The 11,381-nt window shown below is 40.1% G+C and overlaps 1 protein-coding gene across 1 annotated transcript; it reads left to right on the top strand.

Moving 5' to 3' along the window:
* Positions 1-508: 508 nt before the first annotated feature.
* On the top strand, positions 509-11,003 carry LOC116315879 (tapasin-like). The gene is made up of 7 exons (XM_031734312.2): positions 509-915; positions 1,057-1,233; positions 1,313-1,588; positions 1,879-2,223; positions 3,945-4,271; positions 4,341-4,424; positions 9,114-11,003. Exons 1-7 carry the CDS (start codon positions 867-869, stop codon positions 9,140-9,142), a joined length of 1,287 nt encoding a protein of 428 aa, XP_031590172.1. The 5' UTR covers positions 509-866; the 3' UTR covers positions 9,143-11,003.
* The last annotated feature ends 378 nt before the right edge of the window (positions 11,004-11,381 follow it).

Genomic DNA, 11,381 nt, shown 5'->3' with positions numbered 1-11,381 from the left:
GTTCTCATATGCATGATAGGTTTTGTTGTGGTTTAACTACGCTCCCAATATCTAAATAACGTATGATGTAGATTGTTAGACCTAAAATCGGGCATGGAGAAATAATTATTTGAGTGCTTTGGCTACATTCACTGCTATTATTTCAGGACTTTCAGGTGAACTAAATAGTGAATTTCTGTAAAACGAGATTAACAGGAAGTGACATGGATCTCGTCCATCAGCTCTGGTGTCGGAAAGACTAGTAAGGCTGCTGTCGTCATGCGCTCACAGCGACACCTCAGGGCAAAGTCAGTACTACGAGTTTTATATAAAGTCAAAAGCAAAAGGACCTGTTGCAAGCTGTTGACTCCTCATGAACTGCTGTGAACTATTTATTAAACTGTGTGGTGCGGTGGTTCACATAGTCACATGTCAGCAATCCTGAGTATGGAGTACATTTGCCCCGTGACTCCAAGTACACGGGTACCGCTCACAGTTTAGAGTCCGTTTGTGTGGTAATGGATAAAGTAAAATATGCACCTACCACAGTCTTCCTACCAGACAGACCTCTGGCCACGTGGCAGCTGGGATAGGCTCCAGCTACAATAATGTTACGTCTAACATGAAAACAGGAACGCTGTAAAAAGAACTAGGACGTTGTATCCTGATTTTTTATTTTTATTTTTTTTTCTAGCATATATTCTGGATTTTATTAACTTTTTTGATTATGATTAAGGATTTTTATTTTAAAGGTTTGGTTTTCGAGCTGCTCATCACGCCAGAAATCGCACTCCTTTTTTCTTTTTCCTTTGAAATGAAAGTGAAAGTATCAAGAGAAACTTTGTGTGGACATCAGACAACAAGGAGTCCGACAGTGGAGGGCAAGAATGACGGTTTTAATCTTGAGGATACTTTTTTACGTGTATCTAAGTGCAGGTGAGTTATAGTGCAACACGTTGTCACAGATTAGCTTAGGTCAGCTTGTGCGTGTTAGGTCAAAAGTGACTATAGATATTCTAGTCTACCGCATGAATTCCAACGGCTATGCTGTCTGACTGAAGTATTCGTGTCATTCAGGTGTGTGGAGTGTCCATCAGATCCAGTGGCTGCCTTGTTACTTCATTGATGAGCGTTTGTATTTGAACAAGGACAACCACACTGAAACCCGGGTCATCCCCAGAGAGGCTATACTTCAGTTTGGTCAGAAAGGAGATGCTCCTGTTAACCCAAACGCCATCACTTTCCTGGTCACCAGTGAGTTACTGCAGCCTGCATGAGAAGAAGGCTGAAAAAACAACAACAATGTGTTAGTGTTTATTTTATCATCTTCTAGGATCAAAGTTGGATCTGCTGCAGTATGTGGAGGGGGTGGAGGCAGAGCAGCTGAAGTGTGAGCTGCACAGATACAGCACAGAGGGCACTTACATTCGCTGGCCTGTCCTCGGTGCCCGGGAGTACAACCACTGGTTTACCTGCATCCTCAGACACAGCAGGGGCCGCTTCGCAGTCGCTGGCTCCCTCAGACACCCCTCTGACCAGCCTCCCCCAGGGCAGCCAGACTACCACAACTGGTCTGTCATTGCTGACAAAGAGGTACTCACCACCGCAGGTAAACTCACATATGAGGATTGTGTTTTTTTGTTGAGCCCCACAGACTATCTCCTAGGGGTTTTATTTAATTGCCTGCCTGTTGCAGTAGCAGACGTTTAAGGACAGAGTGCTGAAAAGAAACTGTGTTTGTGTCTCGGAGATTAGAGTAGAAATAGAGAGAGACAGTTATAGTTATATTGACTTGGAATGGTGGATGGCCAAATAATTGTCATGTCATAGATACAGGAAGTGGTTGTCACCTATTTGAGTAAAGGACACTTGTGTTGTTTGTCACATCTGTTTCTGCAGTCGCCATGGTCATCAAAACACAGACTCCCTCAGTTAAAGCACGCCTGAAGTTCCAGCAAAAGCTCCACTGCCAGTTTGATGTCGACCACAAGGGTGCAAAGGTCACCGTAGAGTGGCATAGGCACCGCCCTGGTGAGAGGACTGAGCTCTTCAGTTACAACAGGCGCACAGGACAGAGGCGCACAGGACAGACCGAGGGGAGCGGTGTCGGACTACATGCCCTTGCGGCTGGAGATGCCTCCTACATCCTTGCCTCCACCACGATGATCAGTGAAGGGACCTACATTTGTTCAGTGTCCGTGAATCCACTGTTCGCCAAGGTGGATATATATCTGCAGATTCAAGGTACATAGGTTTGGACCATTCCCTATATGTCTATACTACCAGTCAAAAGTTTGGACACACCTTCTCATTTAATTTGAAAAATAAATGACGGTCCAACTAATAGCAAACCGGATGGGATGGCATGTTGCTACAGGATGCTGTGATAGCCATGCTGGTTCAGTGTGCCTTCCATTTTGAATAAATCCCCAACAGTGACACCAGCAAAGCACCCCCTAACCATCACACCACCTCCTCCATGCTTCACAGTGGGAACCATGCATGTAGAGACCTGTTCACCTTTTCTGTGTCACACAAATACACGGTGGGTGGAACCAAACATCTCAGATTTGGACTCATCAGACCAAAACACAGATTTCCACTGGTCTAATGTTCATTCCTTGTGTTTCTTGACCCAAACAAATCTCTTTTGCTTGTTGCTTTTCCTTAGTAGTGCTTTCTTAGCAGCTATTTGACCACAAAGGCCTGATTCGGACACTCTCCACTGAACAGCTGATGCAGAGATGTGTCTGCTACTGTGTGGCATTTATCTGGGCTCTAATCTGAGGTGCTGTTAGCTCGTGATTTCTGAGGCTGGTGACTAAGATGAATTTATCCTTAGCAGAAGAGGTGACTCTTGGTCTTCCTTTCGTGGGGCGGTCCTCATGTGAGCCAGTTTCATCGTAGTGCTTGATGGTTTTTGGGACTGCACTTGGGGACAAATTCAAAATTTTAGCAGTTTTCCAGACTGACTGATCTCCAGTTGTTAAAGTAATGATTGATTATTGTGCTTGCCATAAGAAACTGTGAACCTTTGACTGGTACTGTATATGTTGTCAGTACAAACAATGAGAGTAAGAAACCTATTTTTAAATAGCTCTTTATAGCATTTTATTACTTTGACCTTCAGATCAATCTATTGACCTTGAAGGAAAGGTAAGAGGTCAAATGTGACATGATATTTGAAATCTTTATATGGTACTTTTTATATGCTGTCAATATACAGCACACTTTTAAGAATCTCAGTTTCTTAGTTATTAGGTTGTTTTTTTGCTTTCTGAATCTATTTTCAACTAACATTGATGGATGGAAGGCAAATTTTAATGAACTGTTAAATCTATTTGTTGGATTGTTACTCCACTACACTCCACTACACCAGTTCCAAGGTTCATCATAATTCATTTAAAACTTTTCAAGCGTTCATGTTTATAGACAGATTGACACATAAACGAGACCGAAAACAGAACCTCCTTGGCGGATCGATAGAAAGTTGCAAAAAACTTATATGTTCTATAATCTTTACAATGTTTGATGTTAATGAAATTCACTTGCAGTTTCAGTTTTTCCATCACTTACACCAAAATACATTGGTGTAAGTGATGATCAGGTTTATGTTTCTCTTTATCCAGATCTAACACTTGATGTGCCTGTTTGTGTCCGTGCTGAACTTACTGTATGTGATAAAAATGCATGCTCAGTGGAGCCTGGGTGGGAGATTTTATATATATATATTTTTTTATTATTCTGTTAAGTGTGTAACCTGAAATGCATCTTACTAAATTTGACTTCCTAGAATTCTGGAACTCAGACCAAATCTAAACTTTAACTTTTAAATGTCACCAGTTTTGACCTGAAAGAATATTAAATTAAAATAAATGAATTAAATAAAACAGGCCAGTTACTATAATAAATGTCTGCTGTTAGGTATTGAAATTACTATTTATTTTTCTCTCTCCTTTCCTCAGAGTCTCCCCATGTCTCCCTCAATGTTGGAACCACCCTGTTATTGCAGGAGGGCAAGGACTTGATGGTTAAGTGTGAGGCAAATGGCTACTACCCTCGGGATGTGGAGATAATTTGGTACGAGGAGGATCCAGGCACTCCACATCCCAAGCCACTGAACCATAGTGTTCTGTTCAGCCACAAAGAAAATAGGGACATGACCTTCTCGCTGTCAGGTGTTTTCTACCTCCAGGCTGCGCTCAGGGACTCTGGGAAAAAGTTCACATGCAGCGTCTCCCATCAGTCCCTGAAAGTGCCCATCACAAAGAGCTTCACCCTGATTGTGGAAGGTGAGTGTCAGTATAGTACTAGGAGCTAGCAGCTGGGAGGAGCAGAGCTTCATGTGTGTTCTGTTTCAGAGCCAGCCAACTGGATTTTGTACCTCGTTGTGGGCTCTGTTGTGATCCTGCTGTTGTATGTGAAGCGGCGCTACCTGCACTCAGGTGAGTGATACAGACTTGCAGCTAAATCACACCTGAGGAACACGTGCTTGCTGTTTGGGAGCAACTGACATATAAAGCATGTTCAACCCCAATTTAAAAAAAGTTGCAAAGTTGTGTGTAAAATGTAAAGAAAATAATATAAATAACATATATCAGAGAAAATTATATTTATTTTACAGAAAATAATTATTAATATAGATAAATAAACAGAATGGATGATTTGCAATTGAAAAGAAAATGGAAAACGTGAAAAGACTAAAGTGAGAAAATTTACAGAGAAAAATTTAGACTATATTGAATTTGATGGCAGCAACACATCAGAAAAAAATGTTGGCGCTGGGCAAGAAAAGTCTGGAAAAGTCTGCAGTACTGAAAAAACAGCTGGAGAAACATTTTTGGAGTCAGTAACATAACTGAGTATAAAAAGAGCATCTTAGAGGGGAAGAGTTTCCCAGAAGTGTCTAAGAATTATTTAACAATTTCAGAATAATGCTCCTCAACATAAAACTGCAAACTTTAAATCTGTCATAGTTTCCTGTACATAATATCGTCAAAAGGTTCAGAGAATGTGTCTAAGGGACAAGGTCAATTTTTTTTTTAAATAGTTGCATTGAAGCATTAAATTTGATAGTTAAGCAAATAATAAACCACCTGGCAAATGAAAGGCAACAGACGATAGACAAGGCAGAATATCCAATCAGAATTGGGCCATGCTTTAAAAACATGGATTCTGTCATGGAAATCAATGCACAAGCTCACGAACACCTCTACGAGTCAGTGTCTGTGAACACAGGTCACATCCACAAATGCAGGTTACAAAGAAGAATCTAAATATGAACTTCTATTAACCAAAGCTCAAAAAATGGACTGAAGCTAAAGGAAAAAAAATGTTCTGTGGTCGGATGAATCAAAATGAGAAAGTCATGAACCAAGGTTTACACTCAGTAGGGACCCAAAAGCAGACTTAATACAAAATTCACAGGAACTATGTACAGATTTATTTCTTTAACATAAATGATCAGGAACAACCAGGGGAACGAGAATATAACTCAAGCCGAGGAAACCGGGAACTGAAATGCCCTGGGAATCCGTGATGGGGACTGTGGGAAGCTGCAACAGAAAGGGAACAATTATTTGTGTGCAGGAAAGGAGAGAGTTAAAACTAAACCAGAATTAGAATGCTGTGGGTTACAATCAGAGTCAGACCGTGGGGCTCGGAGGGGAGGGTGTCCGTGGGAGAAAATCCGAGGAGGGAGAGATGGAGACTATAGGAGTTCTCTTCGATGCAAAACAGGCAGGAGATGTCTTCAATTGCCGGATGGTGACCTGAGCACAAGGGCGCAATATTAACACGGGTCAGAGAATACTTGAATAAACACAGAGGTTAGGAGAGCCAAGTTAACGGTGAATAAAGGACTGGCGTGGAGCAGTCATCCACGGTAAGTGAAATAGTTTTCCGGTAATTGCCAGGGATGGAATACAGGTGCGATTCTGATGGCCCAACCCGAGGGTGTGGCCACCGAGGCAACCTGAACGCTCCCCGGATAGTGTTCCCATTGACCATGACAGAGAAATTCTTTTTGGAAAAAACAAGTTCCCAGACTTGTTATCAGGGCCCAGTTCAAAAGCCTGCATCTCTGATAGATTAGAGGTGCATTAGTGTTTATGGAGTTGCCACCTTCCAGGCAGTTCTGGGACTACAGGTGCAGCAGGTGGTGCTTTTCTATTTGTGCTCTATCCTTTTATCTTTGATATTTTCTCGTATTTTCTCCCACTTGCTTTTTTTTCTCCTGCCTGTTAGCTTAGAAATGGTCATATTACACTGTAATAACTGAAATAACACTAATAGAAATGAATACATAAACAAGCGAAATATGTTTGGCACAACATGAGAGTCGGCTCATAATTCGGATTGCAAAAGCTGCGAGGCAGGACAGGTTTAATGGGTGAAAAAGTTGTTTTTCTGATCTAGTTCCCTTCTGGGTTTTTAGTCTATTTTGTATCCCTTTAGTTCATTATGTGTTCCTGCCTCTGTTGTGTTCTTGTGTCAGACCTAATCTCATTTCGGTATTATGGCACTTGCTCCTTTGTGTCAGTTTACTGATAATTGTTTAGTGTTTCTAGTTTGAGGCCTTAGTTTTACTTGTCTGGGCTCTGGTCTGGGTTATTAGGTTGTGTTTCTTTCCTCTTTGTAATTCCATGTTTAGGTACTTCATGTTGTATGGTTAGGTGTTGTTTGTCTCCTGTGCTTGTGTATGGTTTAAGGCAGTTTAGGGCCAATTGCGGCCCGCAGGACGATAGTTTTTGGCCCCCACCTTAATATGAAAATTTAATATTAGTGCGGCCCGCGAGTTTGATAATGTATGACACTTTACAGTGTTGTGTGCGGAGCTGAACTAACCTACCAATCGGGGTGGGATATGGATCTCAGGTGACTATCAGCCGGGCTTGATGCAAGCAGGGAAACATTTCTCAATGAGTAAAAGTTACAGCAGCATTGCCCTGGAGTGTTTCTTTCTTTTCTGTGCCTGGCTGGCTGCCTCCTTTCTATTGGGCAAACGCGGACATTCGCCCCAGCGCGCTGCGTTCACAACACTTCAAAAAAAGTTGTTGTTTTTTTTTAAGTTGCTGCACAGCGGGACATTACACGTATATAGATTTATACACACGTCAGTGGGATTTTTAGTTATTTTTTCACAGAGAGAGGCCGTATATTAACTCTGTGATGCATAGGCGGCGGGGTAAAAGAAAAGTAATGAACTCAATGCAGCCCAATTTAGTCTGCAGTCACATAGTGACACCTGTTCATGGGCAATAACAGTCCCCGGTAACCCGGACTAAGTATAGGGTCGCACCGTAATTTGTGGGTCGATGTTTTTTATTTGCATCACTCCGTTTGCATTGCAGCATACATGAACATTACATATATTTCAATATAATGTAAAAGCAGTCAAAACAACTAACATCAGAAACAGGTGATGTTATTTGTTATATGTCACGGTGTCATTTCCGCTTCTTTTTCCTGTAACAACAGCCCGGCGGCTAACAGTCCGTGAGCAGTCGCCTTTTTTGCGCTCACTATCCCTGTACTTTCTACCATCTGCAAATGCCACGGTGTTCGTGTCATCATGAAAGACATGAACATCGAGCGTAAAAACAAAGGAGACTGCTACCGGCTTCTTATCTGCCGATCGCCGTGCTACGGTTGCAAGAAAAAGAAGGGGAAATGACGTTCTCTATGCGTTGAGACGTCCGTCGGCTAAATGCTTGATTGAAACTTCAATGCGACAGTGACACCAAGTAGAATTATAAATGTTACATCCTTCTGTGCTTCAAATGGAGCTCATTGAGCTGCAGTGCAACTCTGAACTCAAAGCGAAGTTCAGGGAGGTGAGTGGAAAAGCAGACAAGCTTGGACAATTTTTGAGAGAATTGAGCCCTAGTTTCCCTCGGCTTTCCCGAATGTTCAAGCGGACCATGTGCCTTTTTGGTAGCACATACTTGTGCGAAAAGCTCTTCTCCACTTTGAACTTCAATAAGTCCAAGTACAGGTCCAGACTTACGGATAATCATCTTCAAGACATACTGAGGGTCTCAATTGCTTCCTCCCTCAGGCCAAATCTGGCTCGGCTATGCGAGAGGAAACGCTGCCAGGTCTCTAGCAGCAAGGAGTAGGCAAGAGAAGCCATATTCAGAAGAACAGTTAATTTTCTACAGTGTTCCATTCATGTTCAGAAGAAGGTTATAGAACTGTTAATACAGACATTTGAATCTAAATACAGCAGATATAGAAGACTGAAAAAAACACATAAGTTCACTGACTAAAAATATCTTATTATTATTTTATTTATGTATTACAGATTGATTTATTTTCTTATTAATTCTTAATTTGTTTATTTATTTTTCATCTTATTTTGTGTTAAAAAAATAAATAAAAATAAAGAGATTTGAGAAGATTGGAATTTTTTAATCATGCCTTTCTTGTGGAAAACCTAATGCGGCCCAGCCTGACCCAGACTCTGCCTCCAGCAGCCCCCAGCTAAATTGAGTTTGAGACCCCTGGTTTAAGGCCTGTGGTCTCATCATTCCTGATTTTTTCCTTTGTGTCCTAGCCTTATCAGTTCACTCCCGAATCCTGATTTCTGCATTTGGGTTTGATACACTCAATACACAGCTCTACACCATAGAGTTACTGCTATCAAATTCCATCCATCCATTCTCTTACATTTATCCTTATCAAGGTTGCAGGGGTATCTGGAGCCTATCCTCAGTCCAAAGACATACAGTTATTGGGGTTGAGTTAATTGGTAATTCTAAATTACCCATGAAAGGTTGTATGTCTCTCTGTGTTAGCCCTGTGACAGACAGGCGACCTCTCCGGAGTGTACCCCGCCTCTCACCTTGCAGTAGGTGTGACAGGCTCCAGCCCCCTGGGACCCTCACAATAAATAAGCCATTAAAATCAAAATGAACTATTTGTGTTTCTTTAAATTTTCCATTTTATCAGTTTTAACATTTGATATGTTTTCAATGTTTGTGAATAAAATATGGGATTATGAGATGTGTAAAGCATTACATTCTGCTTTTATTCAGATTTCATACACCGTCCCAGCTTTTTTGGAACTTGGTTGTATCACATGTGAGATGCTGAAGTTCTTTAAAGTAATTACTGTTTTTTTCTCTCCACAGTGTGGAGAAGGTTGGTGCAGGTAAGGTGATATAAAAACAAGAAAACAAACAAAAAAGGGAATGGGAAGCACCTTGAGATGACTGTTGTTTTGGTGTTGTATAAATAGAATAGAATTGAACTGAATTGAACTGAACTGAATTGAATTGAAATGAATTGAATTGAATTGAATTGAATTGAAGTGAACTGAAATGAAGAAAGGAAGAGGTTGTGGCCACAGACTGAATAAGGGAGGTGAGCTGCTAAATGAGTCTTGCTTCAGAGTCTTCACAGATCCATCGACGGACTGAGGGCTGGTGAACTCCTGCATTCCATGTGTGACAGTGAGGCAGTGCATTACAACTCTGCTTAAAATGATGGGTTACCAGCTAGTGAACTGGTTGACTTGAACAAGTGTTGTATTTTATTTTATTTTTCTTTGTTAAAATTCATAGTAAACATTACAGTTTTGTTTGGGTCATTAAATTTCAGGGCTTTTTAAGAGAGGCTCTTTTTTTAGTTTGCAAAAGGGCAAAAGCTTGATGGCTTATGAAGAGTTCTTCATGTTTTAGTAATTTAGATAACTGTGATTTAGACATCCAATGAAAATCAATCACGGCTCTGTTGGCAAATAGGGTAAAATGCAAAGTTTTCTGAAGTACTAACAAATAAGTAGTCACTTTTTATTCCAGTTTATGCTCCACAGATTACTCTTTGGGATTCAGGATGTTATCCTGTATACTCAGGACTCTTTCAAATATTATGTGAATCAGAGCTGAAAACTGAGGATCTGAATTCAGTGATCCTGATGATGGCTTCAAAGAAATATACAGGGAGATACCAGCTCACAGCTATTTTAGAACGGACGGTCAGTTGTAATAACACTGGACTGATGTTAGATTGTACTGATGGAAGCCTATTTAATTCAAGAGCATGGATATATTGTATTTTTATATTTTTGTAGTGCATTTGATGACATCGGACATCTTTTTGTAATGAAAACTTTGCACTACTTTGGATTTGGAAAGAAGCTTGAACACACAATCCATAAACTCCAAATTCAGTTGCACAAAGGCATTAACATTTTTAACCACATTTCTTTTCTTTGTAAAACAAAATTTGTTTACTAAATTAAAATTACATTATCTATGTCTTAAATCACTTTGAAACATTGGAAAAGAGAATGCTGCATAGGTTAAACTGGACAAACCATCCTTCTTAAAAAAAAAACTTATCCCACTGCCTTCAAGATGGATGGATAAAGAATACATTGTGTACTCTGAGACTTCTCCTGAACTCAGACAGCTCAGCATAGTAGCAATTAACTTTTGTGATGATAAATGTACAAAAGGTTTTCAGAAGCATTCAGTTGCAGAAAGTCTAATCTTCTTCTATTTTGAAGGAATTTGAGGCTGAGGAGGTTCGTCTAACAAGGAGTAAGCATATTTCACTTCCTCTTCCTCCCAAAGGGAAAGAGGTGAAATTCAAAATTGTAAATGAAAGTTACCATCAAAATAATCCTTCAGGCTTAAGTTGGTTTAACTTGGATATGACCACCTGAGTATTCTGTGAAGATGATATAGAAAGTGTGGATCGTCTACTTTTTCCACACTGAATCACTGCAGGCTTTCTGGAATCACAGGAGGATCTGGTTACAGTCCAACAGGATTCAATAAAACAATATGGAATATTTTTTGAGACTTTGGTATCAGGACTCTTTTTTTCTTTAGGAACTTTTTTTATGCTTATGCGTTTTTCACGTTTATTAATATTTTTAATATTTATTGTATTTGATATGTCTCTTGATATGTCTCCTAAACACTCAGCCTTTGTATAATTTATTTTTGTTTGGTGGACAGCGCCTCATCTGTTTGTATTGCTATTGTTCATTAATAAAATTGGGTGGAAAAGTTCTCTTTTACGCCGTGTGTTGAATTTCAGGACTTGTCTCTATTGAGCTGGTATTTTCATGCAGTCAGTTTTTTACAGCGACACTTCAGGACAAAAAAGGTACTGCAAGTTTAATACAGTTAAAAAACAAAACAAAAAGACACCCCCTACCAAAAGAAAAAACCACTAAAAAACAAGACAAAAACAAAACTATTCGCCGTGAATTAACAATAGATCTTTGTGGGAAAACGAATCTGTAAAAATCCAGCCTTTGTGTATGACATAGCACACACAGTAATTTACACAGGACACAGTCATCCACATAATGACTGACAATAAAATAATTAGAACACCTGTATAGCCTATTCGGGGAAATTAACGCAATTTAATAGCAAATATTT

This window comes from Oreochromis aureus, linkage group 14 (genome assembly GCF_013358895.1).
Source record: "Oreochromis aureus strain Israel breed Guangdong linkage group 14, ZZ_aureus, whole genome shotgun sequence".
Lineage (NCBI taxonomy): Eukaryota > Metazoa > Chordata > Actinopteri > Cichliformes > Cichlidae > Oreochromis > Oreochromis aureus.
Note: the sequence above shows the minus strand (reverse complement) of the source record. Positions and strands in the feature narration are given on the sequence as shown.

Bases quoted from the DNA above. Each gene is read 5' to 3' on its own strand.
- LOC116315879 (XM_031734312.2), top strand. From the start codon at position 867: ATGACGGTTTTAATCTTGAGGATACTTTTTTACGTGTATCTAAGTGCA. The intron at 916-1,056 runs GTGAGTTATAGT...CGTGTCATTCAG, and splicing joins TTACGTGTATCTAAGTGCAG to GTGTGTGGAGTGTCCATCAG. The intron at 2,224-3,944 runs GTACATAGGTTT...TCCTTTCCTCAG, and splicing joins TATATATCTGCAGATTCAAG to AGTCTCCCCATGTCTCCCTC.